The sequence below is a fragment of the Neodiprion fabricii genome, chromosome 3 (assembly GCF_021155785.1).
Source record: "Neodiprion fabricii isolate iyNeoFabr1 chromosome 3, iyNeoFabr1.1, whole genome shotgun sequence".
NCBI lineage: Eukaryota > Metazoa > Arthropoda > Insecta > Hymenoptera > Diprionidae > Neodiprion > Neodiprion fabricii.
In genome coordinates, this window is record NC_060241.1 from 40,399,200 (window position 1) to 40,415,505 (window position 16,306).

The window sequence follows — 16,306 nt, forward strand, 5'->3', positions numbered from 1 at the left end:
GAATCGCAGATCCGAGATTCTCATGTTCGAATACAGAAACGTTTTTAAGCAGTTTTTCGTTGGGGGCGACTCTTATACCCAAAGCTGACTATCAAAATCTGAAAGTAACGGCCAAAAGCTGAAAACACAGGCTATAAGCGAATATGTTCCTTTAAGCAAAAGCAACAAAAATTAATATAACTTTTCGAGAAAATGCAAAAACGTAGAATGCACAAACAAGTACGCATTAACTCTGCAAGCGTACGACGTTACCACACAAATATCGAAATACGATTTTTATCTTTCATTCACAGTTTCGATACAAAATTTATACATATAATATATTCATTTATTTTTGGTGTAAAATACACATGTATAAAAGTATTATCAGTATTAAACGTATCATCATTCAATTTTCTAACATTTTAACAGCATTGACAGTGGTTAAAAAAAACTTATACATAAAAAACACGGGTAATAATACAACTGGAAAAGTTGCATTGAACACGAGACTAACAGTAGTAATTTATACTGGAGAGCATGTTACGTATGTGATTTTCACTGTTGGTTGGAAAAATAGATAATACATCATCATGGCAGCAATGCCAATGAAAAACAATGTCATGGCGAGAATACAAGACGCATCTAAAATCAAATAGTTTTCAACAGGTGTACTGCTGAAATATAGGAAAAGTATGAGCATTGCTCCATTTTGCAGTGTCATTAGCCCATAGTAAAAGCAGTACCTAAGGAAAGTGGACCCATCTTTCAAAATGACTGCAGTGAACATGTAGACTACAGCTATGACGGCTGAAAAAAGGAATGTCCCTAATAATTCGAGACGCGTCGGTTCGGTTGGTTCAGATTTTGTCCGATCGCGACAAAAGTTCAGCACTCCATTCTTCTGTACGTATATCCACGTAGTCCATCCCAACCAATTGACCGTGCAACCGAGCAACGTGTATGATGGCCATTTGCTTGCTGTGATGGCGATTAGAAGGATCCGAGCACCTTGAAAATTCATGATCAATTTATTGTAAAAAATACGGTTTAATTCCCAGTTTCGTCTCAAAGAGGCTCAATTGTACTCTTACCAATTGTACAACAATACCACAGGGACATGAAAACCTCTCCGAGTTTAGTTATCCGACGCTTGTCCGGTTGGGGCAAGCGAACCGCGCAATGATATGTATTCATTGCCAAGCCGAGGCAGATCACGGTAATACTCCAGGTAAATATCTTCCACAAAGGTACTGTAAATTCAAATATCAATCAGTAGGATTTTGGTCGATCGGAAAAATTAATATCACCTCAATCTTCGTAATTTAAATTGTAAGACGAGAAGAGTGAACGGTAAATTTGGTAACTACAGTCAGTAAAATGTGCATTAATTAAGAATGCCACGGAGCTTTCGAACGTAAACCGTACCTGAATCCAACCCCTGGTCGAAAAAAAGGGTCAGCTGTAGAATGAGCTGCGGTGCTGAGGCCACGAAACTTCTGATCAGGTCAAGCAGCGCTAGATCCGCATTGTCCTTGAGCATCGCATCGTACCAACCATATTGCTTCTCCAAATTTCCCTTCGCCCCGTACATTCGGACGGCTAATCCATGACACAGGTGGCGTACGCAGCGCAAGAGCACATCAAGTTGGAAAAGAACAGCCAGCCAGAATGGTACCTTAAGATTGGCTAGTTTATCCAACCGGCTTCTTTTCTTTCTTAGATTTTCCACCTCCGTTGTCGATGTTTCCTGGTAAATGGAAATTATTTTCTTTATCTACACGCACTTTTGAAATAGTGTCAATGAATTTAGAAAATTACTTGCAGGTATAAAGGAGAATGCAAACATTTATAAAAATTGATTACTCTCAGTCAATCATTGAAATTGATGGGCACTATACGTGGAATTGGTACAGTATGTATCGAATTCGCAAGGATAAAGAATTTACAGGGTTTTGAATTTCACTGTAATACGGCAATTCTTTCACAAACAAGTTTCATAATTTTTAAATATTCTAAGTTTCGGAATAGTCCTTTGACAATTGATCCTTCCTTAACACATGCATGTTTTCGATCACCGTTGCGGCACTGGTTCAGTTCTCACCCAGAACCACCATCAAACTGTTGTACCTTCTGAACTATTGACGATATAGTAACAAAGAAATCATGGATAAGCCTTAAGGTCTTTAGATGGTATTCAAATTCATTATCACTACTAAATTCAGTTATGAAATTAAAATTCGGATAGAAATCCAATAAACGGCATACTTGACAAAATTTTTCAATGCTGTCACTCATGAAAGAAGAGGTTTTAAAAAAATTATTACTTTTTTAACTTTCAATATTTTTAGCTAATAATTTATTCTATTATGTTCGAAGTGCAGCATAGAAAAATACAAAACGTCCTCGGCTGACTCGGAATAACGTTCACTGTTTTGTATAATAAGTGTACAGTATTTTTCGAGTGGCTGCAACAAGCGCGTCGCGATAGCGAATCGGCCTGTTGTCATAGAGAAGATGTCTCATTATTTCATTTACCAGAAAGATACAGAGCGCCAAATTCAAGTAATGGGTGCCTTCCATTAGTAGTTTTCAAATTTGATTGTACAAATTATTTATGATACGAAAAAAACTGAACAAAAGTAGACGAAAAACATAAGAATGCGCCCGTTTTTTGTTCGATACCTGTTATTGTCACTTGTCACTCTCCTCGAAAGACTTCTGTTTGTAGTGTAAAACATAACGTTCTGTATAAAATTTGAAAATATAATACGAATCTTCCAAGTCTAATAGCAAAAGACGTCGGGATACTTACGTTTGAAATTGACTGTACACCCCAGTTTGAAATCAGTTAAAAGACGCTCGATGTGATAAAGAAATGACAGTTTATTGATATACTATAGGTCAGCAAACACCTGAATTGAGCTGATATCAGCTTCAGTGAGTTCAAATTGGTTCAAATCAACTGAAACCAGTTGAAATCACCCGAAATCAGTTGAAAACACCCGAAATCAGTTGAAAACGCCCGAAATCAGTTGAAAACACCCGAAATCAATTGAAAGCAACTAAGAACAGTAGATTGAAGTCAGCTGAAATCAATTCACAACAGTTGGAATCGCTTTGGAAACCTCGTCGAAATCACCTCGATATGACACCGAAATCCGCCTAAACCACACGAAGTCAACTCGAAATTGGTTTGAAATCATCCTATTCACACCCACATTTTCGAAATTGTAAGACGCACAAGGCCTGCACTAGCAACAAATACTTACTCGAATATAGTGAATTTCGATTTTTTCACCCTGACAGTGTTTTTCTCTATCTACAAAGAAGGGTTGGCGTGGTGGAGGCGGGGCGAATGCGAATCGGCAATAATAAGTTACTTGGTTGATTTGTAATTAAATATTATTCGTCACTTTTTTCTTAGCCAATATTCGAATAGTGTTTCTGTCAAGTTTTGAATTGTTTTAGTAGCATCAACGCACGAAGCTATAATTTTTTCATCGTCAGTGATAATTAGCAGTTTCCGTCCAAATTCAAAACTGAAAATGGATTTATGCTCACCCCTTCCAGTTGAGTTACGACGCTCAGGTTTTACACAAATTATTGTGCATTTATTTGGAACCGATTTGGGGTGTAACCCGTTCGATATTCAAAAATAACCTTTTCAAGGACAACCCTAGTGACTACAGTAAATATTACAATTATTTTCATCGTATTCGAATATATGTACGTGTATTACAAAGAAATAAATGATTTGGGTAACAATGGTATTTTGACTCATCATTTAAAATCACGAAAAAACAAAAATGCAAATGACGTAAGAAATCAGTAAATTTCATAAAAGCCATTGACTCTCAATTCGAAGTACGAATAGAAAATTTAATTACTCGTGTGTGAAATTAATCGTCGAATTATCAGTCTGTACTACTGTGACTAATCTAGAAAATTACTTATATTCACATGTAATACCTACACAAAAGTAAATCCAAAAATTTTATACGGATAAGGATTGAAAACATGTATTTTTGCAAATACATGGGGCACGGTGAAAGATGTGGAAGGATCAGAAAATAGACGGATAGCAACGACGAATATTGAAAAACGCGAAAATCTGTTTCAGAGAAATTTAAAATATAGACAGGTAAAGTATATACAAAACCAAAATACAGAATCGTTAGAATCATCTGAACGTTCTCTTTGATACGTTGCTGGGTTTCCCATTGATAATAGAATATTGCATCATAACATTCAGAATGTGAATATAGATACGAAAAGCAATTGAATCAACTTGAGTATTTTCATAATGATCCAACGAGCTTCGCTGCAACGCACAATACATTTCTTTTGCATTATGAAACAACTGTATGTCATACCGTGCAAATTCTCGGAACTGGATCGAGTACTTCAAATTATATAAGCATACTGCGATGAGAAGACTGGATCATTTAGAATGTATTGCGAAACATAAATATTGCGTCCGAAACTTGCACTCTTCTTGCATCAGCTTTCGTCGCAACGGTAGAAATCGTGACTTACCACCTCATAATACTGCATTTTTGCACTGACCCCGGGGATTATTACCGATGTCAGTATGAGCAGCACGATCATAAAAATTAGGTATTCCTTCTTATCGGATGTCCAATACTCGATCACAAGCCGAATATTGCCGGTTAAGAAGATGAAATACATCACAATGGACCCAGCATTACACGCCAGTGTAAAATTTGAAACGCTGGGTGTTTCGTCGACGGCGTTATCATTTGACCTTGCATTATCTGGTTTCTTTCTGGGTGCGAATGGATTGCTCTCATCGCATGCATTTTGTGGATCAACTACTGTTAAATTCACGGTACTTTCACTCTCGTTGTTATTGCCGTCTGTGTTTATTGTCATTCCAGTCATATTGAATTTTACAGAGTTATCCAAGTCCTTTTGCTCGTCTATTTTGAATTGTTGTTGCACGTTCGTTTCTAACTGCTGTTGCACATCTGTTGTAACGGCTCGTAGTACGTCCGTTTTAATCGCTTTTTGTAAGTCCATGCCAATTTGCTTATCTGACATGTTGGAGTATGGTATAATAATCGATCACGGATCAATCTCATATTACACTGTATTACACTGTACTGTACAAACTTTTCTGATGGTTGCGACGCTCGAAGTGACTCCGAGTTGCAATAAGCCGGTATATATATATATCACCAATACTCACGAAGTGAAAAAATATCTCGACAAATAACTTTCGCAATGATACGCAATCTGGTGTAACGACGTTTCTTCGAAATTCATCCAGAAGCGTCTCACGCAACCGACACAACCAAATGGTTCGCGATCACAAGTTTGGCGGCGCTAACATTCACGAATACGTAATACTGCAGAATTTATCCGCTAACTCAACATTTCAACATTCTTCGACCGCGATCCAAATTATTTAATTTTCTCCCAATGAATCAGCGATCACTTCGACCACTCTGGATAATAAAAACACTATTCGCAGTGCTTTCTGACACGTGCATCAAACTCCTAATACCTAGAACAGCACTTATATTCTTAGCCGGAGCGGTCGACTTGAGCTACAACATAATCATATGTTTAACCAAGCCAACGCTCTTTAGCATTCTACTGGCTATTTCTACTCGACTCTAGCTGTGATCAAAAGTAATATCCTCGCACAGAAGTGCTTGAGTAGAACTGCTCATCGCGTTATTTGTCGTAGACTTTCGGTATGCGATCGGCATATCGATTATAAAGCACTGTGCTGACCGTACTGCGTCTTAATCTCCATTGAGAGTTATTAATAATTTTCAAAAATTTAATACTAGGCTTGTATTTTAACGAAGTTAAAGACAGTACGGTGAATAGTATGGAAAAGGGCGAGAATGGGTTCCAAGGGAACCTCAAAATCGATTGTTCCATAAAAATATAGGTATTTAGATATTTCTGTAACAATCATTTGAAAAAAATGTATTCTAACAGCCACCGGCATATTACTTCCAACGGAATAAGTATCGGAAGAAATTTTTCATTCATCGATTAACAAATCATATACAGATGATTATTCGAATAGATTCTTGACTACAAAGTTCTGTTCAAAGCAGTTCAGTGAATAAAATTGAGTAGCTGAAACAGACAAAAAAATTATACTCAGCTTACAATTAGATGGGATAAAGTATATAATTTGCAAAAAAGGGGAAAAAATTGATTAGCTGACATAGATAAACGGATGATTAGCAATAACGACGGAAGTGCCTAAACTGACGAAACCTATGTCGAGCCAACCATATCATTCGCGGCAACAGTTTTTCACTACATTATTTCTACTGATAGATACGCTGCGTTAGACTAATCCTAACTAGACTAATCCTAGAGAAATACCCTTACCTAAATACGTGCAAACTTACTAACTGACATCATTTACGATAAAATCGATTATTTCTTAATTAAAGTACATACCTTCTAGTTTCATTCGCTATAATGGTTGGTCTAGTTTTCACTTTCTTCTCAGAGATCAATTAATCGGGTTACTTCATTTGGAGCATCGCTAAACGCGATCAATAGTGATACAATGTAGGCTGTCCCTGTAATCAGGTAAGAGAAAACAATATCTGATTACTATTTCACCTTCCAAATTCATACACAGACCATTGGAAATTGACGATTTTTTTTACAAAATATAATCAAGGACTGGATAGCAATAAATTTCAACTCAGAGATAAATTTTTTAAATTGAAAGTAAAAGTGGTGTGATAGTATAATCGGGAATGATTTTAAATTCATACCGGTTTTTTATTCTACCACAACATTGTGACCTGTTCAGCTTCTGCATTTTGTTTTCCAACATTTATTGCCAGAGATCAATTGAGATGATCACTAACCTCGATCAATTATGCTGTAGTTTAATTCTGTAATCAGATAAAAGACCACAGCATTTTATTAAAATTTCCTGTCCAAAATCCATCTACTCAGTATTCAAACAGGTGCAATTGGAGTGTTTTATGTATTGTGTCAAGGCTTGTACAATGTTACCGATTACATAATCGAGTTAAAAAATGATCGAAATGTTTTATATCTGTTCCTTTTTCAATAAATTCATCAGTTCCTCTCGAAAGTAAGTTTTTACTCGTCAGAAAATCAGGCGAGCTGCGCACTAAACAGTCAAATTTTTACTGAATTACCGTTGCACGCTACGTCATGGCGGTCAAGGCGTAAACCCTGAAATCTCTGTAAGACAACGTTATCGGCAACGCGTTTTTGCATCGGTACATAGACAAACCGGTATTACAGAAAGCTATTATATCAGTCTCCTCGGCCATAAATTAGCCGCGTGGAGCTTGCCCGTAGTAAATGTATCCGATGCGTTTACGAACACTGGCTATCTTACTACTATGACGTCATCGTAACCTAAACCATTCTGAAAATATCGACTAGTAAGACTGCCCGTTGCCTTGGAAATATACCGTAAAGACGGAAGAGTTAACACTGACGTTTAACAGAAAAATTGCGGTTTGAAATTTAATCTGTAAAAATGGTACGTCAATATAATTCAATGAGTAAATAAATGATGCATCTATAATAACTTCTCTCTCTACAGGCACAAGAAGTCGAGGAAACCATGAAGCGTATTCAATCCCACAAGGGAGTGGTTGGAACGATTGTAGTCAACTCTGAAGGTTAACCATTTCACTGTCTTGTGTATTTTAATTTATTACTGAAAGAACAAAACAAATTCGGTTACTTCGAAAATCAACTAAAATTATATTGAACGAGATAATGATTGTAGGAATTCCAATAAAATCGACGTTAGACAACACGACAACAATTCAATATGCAGGGCTGATTAGTCAGCTATCCGACAAAGCTCGTTCAGTGGTACGGGATCTGGATCCCACTAATGATCTCACTTTCTTGCGAATCCGAAGCAAGAAGCATGAGGTGATGGTCGCCCCGGATAAAGAATTTATACTTATAGTTGTGCAAAATCCTGTCGATTGACAGAATAAATTATTTTTGCATTCTTTTTGCGCCTTGCATGCAATTTTGTAATACATAATTTATATGAGCAACGCTGCTCTAATTAGATACTAAAAGTTAATTTAACTGAGCACGCTGCTAAAAATTTAATACCGTTCTTCTCGTCATCTCACATTCTCTAGTGCTCTTGTCAAACTGTTGGCACAATTTTAAATAATTTATATACATTAATTGTCCATTATGTATTGTTTATAATTTATTTCAATGTAAGAAAATGTTGGTGAATTTAAAATTGTTGAGTGTATGTCGACGATATTTGATATAAATAAAGTTTATTATAAATACATTTGTTGTTATTTGCGTAATGACTTTGAGTACGTATCAAAACGACATGCACTTACATTAACGATATATTTACAATTCACTAGATTCTTTAAAATTGGGTAGAAAGTAAAGTTTCGTCAAAATTGACAAATACTTGAGCTTTGAAATGCGATGGAGATACAAATTATAACTGTTTCAACCTTTAAAGTATTCATTCACATTACGATATTGTTCAAAATGACCTACTATGGCATTTTTTAATATAAGCTGGACTAGATTCTATGTAAATCATTAGTAAAATATCACTCAAGAAAAATAAATCAGATCAACAAAAAAAAATTATTCAAACACTGAAATGCAACTGGGTATGATTTTTACCCATATCAATGATTGTACGAATAAGGCATACTTCACAATATTATAAAGAGTTAGCAGGAACTTGATATTCCAACTATTTATACCATTATTGTAATCACCTCACACAAGAATATTTGTATAATATAAATATATACATGTGTACTGAAGGAGCACGTAAGTCAGCCTTCTACTTAATCTATCAATATTCCACCATCCCATCTTTGTGCCACTTTTTGCAAAAGGATATAATTTTATAACTAGAGCTTACTAGAAGAAGTCTTAGGTTTGCATGTTTTTATGGGCTTCAAAGATAAAATTCTTAAAAAATAATTCTTAAATAATCTATGTGTAATAGCAGAAAGAATCTAATTAGAGCCACCCTATATATTTATATCAGAACATACGTCACGTTGTAGATTCGAATACTGTAAATTCGATTTACTGTAAAGTGAGGGCGCTTCAATTTTTGAAGATAATTTTCTAGGTGTTCACGACCTTTTGAAAACTAAATTCTTCTTCAATCCAATTATCATCCAATCAGGTTATGTAATATCAATCATTTGGATATATTGTTTGATTGTGAGATTAAACTTCATTGGAGTTCAAGAAGAAGATTGATAGCAACTAGGTATACTTGTTGCACCATATCTTTCTGCAACCAAATTTCGAAATGATTTGATGGATGAGTTGCGATGGTACTAAAACTAAATCGCATTATAATCCATGCGTTTGCTGGGACATGTATTACTGGCGATACATGCCCTGTCTAATAGTAAATAATATACAATCTAAAATACGCTGCAGTAAACGTATTAAATAATACAATAAAGTAACAAGAGATTCTTTAATAATACTACTGCTGCTGTACCGGCCAATAGCGGCGATGATCTGTTTTCCTAGTTAGACATTCAGAACGTATCACACAAAAAATCCCCATCTCTTTCCGTTAATAAATTCTTCAATAATATAGTACATCAGTATAGTGAGTAAATTACTAGTTATTAAAGTATATATATATAAAACTACATTTAATTTAAAACTAAATTTAACTACCTCAGGAAGCCATTCTGCAACCTTTTTCATCAACTAGTATTTGTTCGCGGGGCTTTGGTTTGTTCGAAAGAAATTTTTTTTTCATGAGTCAAAATGATCCGTGCTGAACGTTACAGGTATTTTGAACGTCCTGAATATCAATCGTTATGAAAGAAATAAGTACTTGCTAGGAAATTTAGAATGCCGTAGCTCTAGCGAATGCGAAACGTGATAGATGGGCATATCACAGACGTGCAAATTTTATAACCTGACAAGAAAACAAAAAAGAAATTCTATGTTTGAAATATTTACTATATAAATAGGTAATTACTAGGAAATTTAGAATGCTGCAGCTCCAGCAAATGTAGAACGTGATAAATGGGCATATCACAGACTTGCAAATTTTATGATAATCTGATGAGCAAACAAAAAAAAAAAACATTCTATGTTTGACAGATGTACATAGTCATGTGTTTAGATAGAGAGAAATAGAGATTTTCGAAGCATGGAGTATACATGTTATTTCAAATAAATTGCATGGTACAAAAAATAAGATCGATGAGAAATGAACGCTACTACGAATAATGTGTCAACTGACTGCAGTGACTTGTTCAGGGGGGGAGTTTTTGCGTTTAGTTGTGGGGTGAAAATACACGTAGTAAAGTATCATGGCTGCGATACCTATACAAAATGGTACAGTACAAAGAACTATCAAAAATTCGAAATACCAACGATCTCGGAGCTTCTGATTGGCTTCCGTAGCCCATAAAGCTGCGGCAGCCCCGTTCTCTACGGAGCATAATGCATAGTAAAATAAGTGTCTGACAAAAGTATGACCATCGGTTGGATTCAGGTATGTGAATACATATACGGTGCCAAGCACAGCAGCAAAAAGTGCAGATCTTATTCTCTCGAGTACTGTCAATGGGGAGAGTGGCGAGTTATTTACGTCACGGCAAAATTCTGCTGCTCCGCCAGGCTCTGCAGCCAACCAGGTAGTCATGATTGCCCAATGACAAGCACAGGCTAGCCCTGTATATAAGGGCTGCATGCTTGCAACAACGCTGATCGACAAGATGCGTGACACTGCAAATAGAATTGAAGAAATGTTAGAATTGCGATTTTTACGACTTCATGCTTCAACACTAGTATTTTTAATTACATATTTGCGTAAAATGTATAACAAAATATTAATAATTAATGTTTTTCCTATGTCCCTCAGTTATTGTTTACCCGAACAAATGCAGATGACTATTTACAGCAGATCTTTCGTCATCTCTATGAATTTTGTTCTACATTTCTCACCCTCTATATTGCAAAATAAATCACAAGCATGACACAAAATTTACATCATAAACTCAATGGACACATATTTTGAAAGTATATCAAACTAACGAAAACAGAAATGGAGAACAAAGAACTGTCCAATAATATTCTTTCACTGATTTTTAATATTTGTATTGAAAAAGACTTTCAGAGTTCATTTCATCCACCCACATTCTCTCTCAACCGTCATTAATTTATGAAATCATTTTTACCAGTAACACAGAAATGCCACAAGAATTGAAGAATTGTTCCAACAAGGTCAATGTTTGGTTTGTCATGTTGAGCCAAACGGATTGTTCGATGATAACTCGCCATAGACCAACCCATGCTCACAAGGGAGCTGCATACGCTGCCTATCTGCAACACTGCAGATTTGAAAAAAAAATAAGAATCAAATATAATCCCAAGTGTAGTATGAAAATATGTAAGTATGATGAAAAAAGTACATCTTGAATAAATGATACATCGATGCTACATCTCTGCACGATATGTATCTATACGTACATTGAAAAGTCAATTCAGATAAATCATCATCTTTAAGCAGAATGGTAAGTTGAAGGATTTGCTGAGGTGCAGCCTCGAGGAAACATTCGAAAACTCTGAGCAGTGCAACATTCTGATCTTCCTTAATCATTTTCAGATAATATCGCCGTTGTCCGACTAGGTCCCCAGCTTTTTTGCACCTTCGTGCTTTCATCGCATATCTAAGACTATCCCAGTAGCGGAGAACTGGAGCAAATTGAAACAAAAGCACCAAAATGCACCATGTCTTTCTCCTTGCAGCCCTAGTTGTTGCCGTTATCATACCACCTTGCTTTCCATCCTCGTTGACAGGGATTAGGCCGAGCTATAAGTAAACATAAGAATAAATAACAGATTTTTGGAGACGAATGGTAGACCATATATGCAGCTATATCCACCTGGCGGTCCTGGTAATTTATTCTGAAGCTGATGAACGTATTTACAAATGTCGGAAAAATTATGAACACTACAGTCCAAGCAAAATACGTTATCTTGTTATAGATCAGATATCGAGCCGCTAAGTTGATGTCAGCTCCGATATCGAAAATATGGGTAACGATAGAGAAACTCAGAAATATTATATCCCAACGTGTTACACTGGCACTTTCATCTGGTTGGTCGGTTTCATCGTCATACTCAATGCAACTTTCTGGATTGTCAGTGTTCTCAGCGCAGTTGTTGCCTAACCTCCCTCGCAAACTTTCCACACCTTCATGTGTCCTCCTGGCTTCATGGATGCGCACCGGTGATAGCATGTTCAAATGAATTCCACGCATTTGTTCGAATTATATTAATATATTTATAGTTGCTAGAAAAAAGAGTTGCACTGAAATTACCCTGAATACCAGACGTTTCGCTTTTAGCTAGCCACCCCTTTTTCCGACTTCTACGCCCCCCCTCCCGCACGTTTTGCCAGAGGCGACATATTACTGCGACAGATCAAAATTAGATCGAAAAAATGTCAAGGTCTTTAAACTTTGAAGCGTCTCCGCGTGGACTCTTTTGACAATCATTTTACACCAGCATCGGTATTACGTATCCGCGAAAAAGTATAATTTCGTTCGATGTTTTTTAGTTTGCTTCCAGCTAACAAAATGGTGAAAATTGCAATAAATCATCTTGTTAAAGCACTGATACCACCCTGTCATCTCGTTATACTCATTATTTAACCACAATACACACCAATGCACCAGTAAAAATATGTATGCCATTGGCAATATAACTATATCAGTGCCTACGGCGTATGAAATTATTTTGTGCCATTCGTGCCAGCTACGTCACGCAACTCTCATGCTACCCCATTCTTATCATTAGCTAGCTGATTTATCAGTTCAATGAAAATTAAAATCGGTCTGTCTCTTCTAAGCACTTTCCAATGGCCAAAGAAAATTGATGTGTTTTATACCAATTCAATCTAATTCTAAGTCCTTAGGTAATAGTCTTTATACTTTTCCCATGTATTTTATTATAAAGTGGAAGATTTCAAGGACAAAGAGTGCAATTGCTATATAAAACCAATTGATTCGTATGAACGTGTATCTGGACATTTTGCTTGAAACTTACAGACTTATCTTTTACGGAATGACCATTCGAACGGTTCGGCAACCCTGTTTGAGTCAGGTAGGAATCATGGCGAGAATATCACATCGTATGTTGCCTTCATAGGATCAGAAAATTTAACAGAGAATTTATGGTCGTGCCTGTTAAAATGTTACGTGACTTTACATCTATTGAATGCCCCGTGCACGTTTGCACCGTAGTTGCCATACATTTGCGTGATTTTCGATCTGATCGTGCATGAACTCATTGCTAAAATCGTTATATGAACTTACACCCGTATTCATAGTCCTTCCTTGAGGAACAAGGATTCCTTGTTCGTGAAACGTGAAATGAGGAACAAGGTATCCTTGTTTCTCAAAGAAGGACTATGAATACGGGTGAAAGGCTCGCCGAAAGTGTGCCTAGAAAGAAAGCTAGATGAGCCTGAAACGGTTAATATAGAAGTTTCCTGCAATTACCAACTATTCTCTCTCACCGACCCATTGACGTTGACTTCAGACGGTTAACATGCCAACATTCCTAATCTACTTTTTTATATCAAATAATGAAGTTTAGTTACTTGTCTTGAAATATTTATTTCGTCTATGCCCAAGTCAATGTTCGGTATTATAAGTCACATAAACGGATAGAAACCAAGATAGGCTCGTCGTATACTCTATTAAATTTAGATAAAATGTTACATGGCCAGCAATGAAGGTGGAACTGATACTTCAGAAAGCCCTTGAATATCCCATTTAAGAGAAACTAAACGTTTCGCCGTGCATGTTACAGAACAATGGATCGATTCGTTGAAAAATAAAGATTCCATGGTTAGAAACATGACGACTGCGACTCCCTGTTGATGACGGCTCGGTCTTAGAGCTGTCAAGGTGTAAAAAAAGAGAGTGATAAATATTTAGAGTCAGACTTAATAAAGACTGTACTGTAATAAAACAATGGCGACTCGAAGTTTAACAGAACCTTTTATTCTTATGCGTAACAATGCATCACAGACTCGACACATATACTCTGAACAAGTAAGAAAATTTTCGTTAATCCATTTACTGATGTTAGCCCACAGTAATTTCTTCAAACTTGGTTTGATTAACCATATGCCAATTGACAGCAAATCATCATGCGATAATTACTATTTTAACACAGAATTTGTCGGACAGAATGGCTCTTGTAGCCCCGGAATCAATGACTGGAGGTGACGTCGAGCTAGGGGGTTTGAATTTGGCTGGAGATGCACCACCTGCATGGTCTGATGCTCTGGAAGAAACCCAATACATCCTTAGTAGACTGCGAGCAAAGCTTGCTGAATTAAAGGAACTTCATGCAAAGCATTTGACCAGGCCAACGTTGGATGACACGTCTCAGGTATGACTGGAGCTGGCACAAGGCTCTAGTCAATTCATATTGAAATGTAAATGGAATATCTAAGTATCAGCATATTATTTGCCTTCCACCTTTTTCCGCCTCTTGTAATATATTATTGCCTGAAATAGATTTCAGCGAATAATCATGTTCTTTTCAAATGAAAAAAATTAATTTCAGGGGATTTTAAATGTAAATATTTGTAATAAATAGCTCTATTGAAAAAAGTTGAGCATAATTTTGTATGGCATGTGCAGGAAGAAAGGCAGATGGAGCAATTGACCAGAGAGATGGGAAGAGCATTTACAAGTGGCCATCGGCAAGTGCAACTTATCAAGACAGCTGCCAGACAAGAAAGTAGAGCAAGTGAACGTCGACTTGCAGCCAGTGCCGCAGTAGCTCTTTCCACTGCTCTCCAGGAGCTGGGGTTATCCTATCGAGCTGCGCAAAGCCACTACTTACAGCGTACTATCACTATTGATATAATTTTATCATCTGTTCAGCCAGAATCCTAAACCTGAAGATGTACATAACACTGTGTTAAAATTCAACTACAAGTCACGATGTTCCAAGTCAAGTAAAAATTGTTATGTTCAAGTTTGATCAAAGTCAGAATCTTATTCATTACTAAAATGCTGGGGGAGAAAACATAGAAGAAATAGGTTCAAAAGATCTCTGTTCAGTGATGCATGCTCCATTTTATAGATTTTACTTTTATTCACTCAATGCAACTGCAGTTCTCTCTTGGGCAAATTGACATTGATATGTCTATATGTTTCTATCTAGGTTTGATCGCATCGAAAAGAAAAACTCAAATTTATGTCAGTTAAGATCGTGGCTTTGTTTAAATATCTGAAGGCTGAAACACAGAATCTGATTCACAACATAATCGTGTAAAGATTATTCAATCGTCATCCAGGCTTTAACTAAATGTAATCCATGTTAATGACAGAATTGAATTCGAGAGAAGAAAGAAGTCGGCAGTACTTTGAGGAAGATCAAGAGTTTGTTTCTGTTGAACCATCGGATTCATGGGCAACAGATTTAAAGTTTGCCCAGGTTGGTGGAAGTAACTATGAACAACAACACGAACGGCAGTTGCAGCAAGAGGTCCTTTTGGAATTTGATGACGAAGAGCGGACCAGAGAAGCAATGATAAGAGAACAAGAAGTCGGACATATTGTACAGAGCATATCTGATCTAAATCATATATTTAAGGTAGAGATTTACCATGAAGTTATTTCCTTGCTTCAATACAACAATACTTGCAGATTTTTGATACAACCAAATAAAACAAACCAATGGACAATCGTTACTAACAATCTGCTTATGATTTTTGTAGGACCTGGCACACATGGTTCAGGATCAAGGTAGCGTATTAGACCGAATTGACTACAACGTTGAACAGACACAGATACAAGTGCAAGAGGGTTATAAGCAATTAAAAAAAGCTGATACGTACCAAAGAGCGAATCGCAAATTATACTGTATTATGGTGCTAACAATTAGTATAATATTCCTCAGCTTCCTCTTTGTTATATTCAAAACCTAGTACAATTGTATTAATAATATCACTGAATTAAGTAATTATCGTCCCATGGTTATTTAATTAATTAATCACTACAATGTCGAATTTATCCATAGACAATTCATGTGTATGTATGTACCTATGTACAAGTATAATAATGATATGTAATGCTGACAGCTAATAAATTATCAACTATTTATTTAAATGAATATAACCAGTTACTTGGCGTCATTGTGCTGCTCGCTGAAATGAAAATAAAAGTTGTGGAATTTCAAGTATCCACCAATCAGATGTAACATATCCTAATCAACCTAACCTTACATCTACAGAAAATATGCATGACTGCTGTGT

The 16,306-nt window shown here is 36.3% G+C and overlaps 3 protein-coding genes and 1 long non-coding RNA gene across 5 annotated transcripts; 2 read left to right on the forward strand and 2 right to left on the reverse strand.

The window, feature by feature from the left end:
* Positions 1–310: 310 nt before the first annotated feature.
* Positions 311–12,786, reverse strand: LOC124178338. The gene is made up of 8 exons (XM_046561577.1): positions 11,910–12,786; positions 11,494–11,836; positions 11,202–11,354; positions 10,256–10,749; positions 4,519–5,067; positions 1,408–1,729; positions 1,074–1,232; positions 311–990 (listed from the first exon to the last, which is right to left on the reverse strand). The coding sequence occupies exons 1-8, from the start codon at positions 12,285–12,287 to the stop codon at positions 506–508; spliced, it is 2,883 nt and encodes a 960-aa protein (XP_046417533.1). The 5' UTR covers positions 12,288–12,786; the 3' UTR covers positions 311–505.
* Positions 7,350–8,294, forward strand: LOC124178005 (dynein light chain roadblock-type 2). Its single transcript, XM_046561033.1, has 3 exons — positions 7,350–7,507; positions 7,571–7,649; positions 7,760–8,294. The coding sequence occupies exons 1-3, from the start codon at positions 7,505–7,507 to the stop codon at positions 7,969–7,971; spliced, it is 294 nt and encodes a 97-aa protein (XP_046416989.1). The 5' UTR covers positions 7,350–7,504; the 3' UTR covers positions 7,972–8,294.
* An 844-nt stretch (positions 12,787–13,630) lies between the features above and the next one.
* Positions 13,631–16,160, forward strand: LOC124178002 (syntaxin-16). 2 transcript variants are annotated; one of them, XM_046561029.1, is made up of 5 exons: positions 13,631–14,087; positions 14,212–14,430; positions 14,685–14,892; positions 15,380–15,645; positions 15,770–16,160. In XM_046561029.1, the coding sequence occupies exons 1-5, from the start codon at positions 14,007–14,009 to the stop codon at positions 15,977–15,979; spliced, it is 984 nt and encodes a 327-aa protein (XP_046416985.1). In that variant the 5' UTR covers positions 13,631–14,006; the 3' UTR covers positions 15,980–16,160. The 2 variants fall into 2 exon arrangements, with proteins under 2 accessions (XP_046416985.1, XP_046416986.1); XM_046561030.1 differs by having other exon boundaries at positions 14,226–14,430.
* On the reverse strand, positions 14,015–16,214 carry LOC124178006. Its single transcript, XR_006869706.1, has 2 exons — positions 16,095–16,214; positions 14,015–14,322 (listed from the first exon to the last, which is right to left on the reverse strand). It is a non-coding gene; the product is annotated as an uncharacterized LOC124178006 (long non-coding RNA).
* Positions 16,215–16,306: the final 92 nt, after the last annotated feature.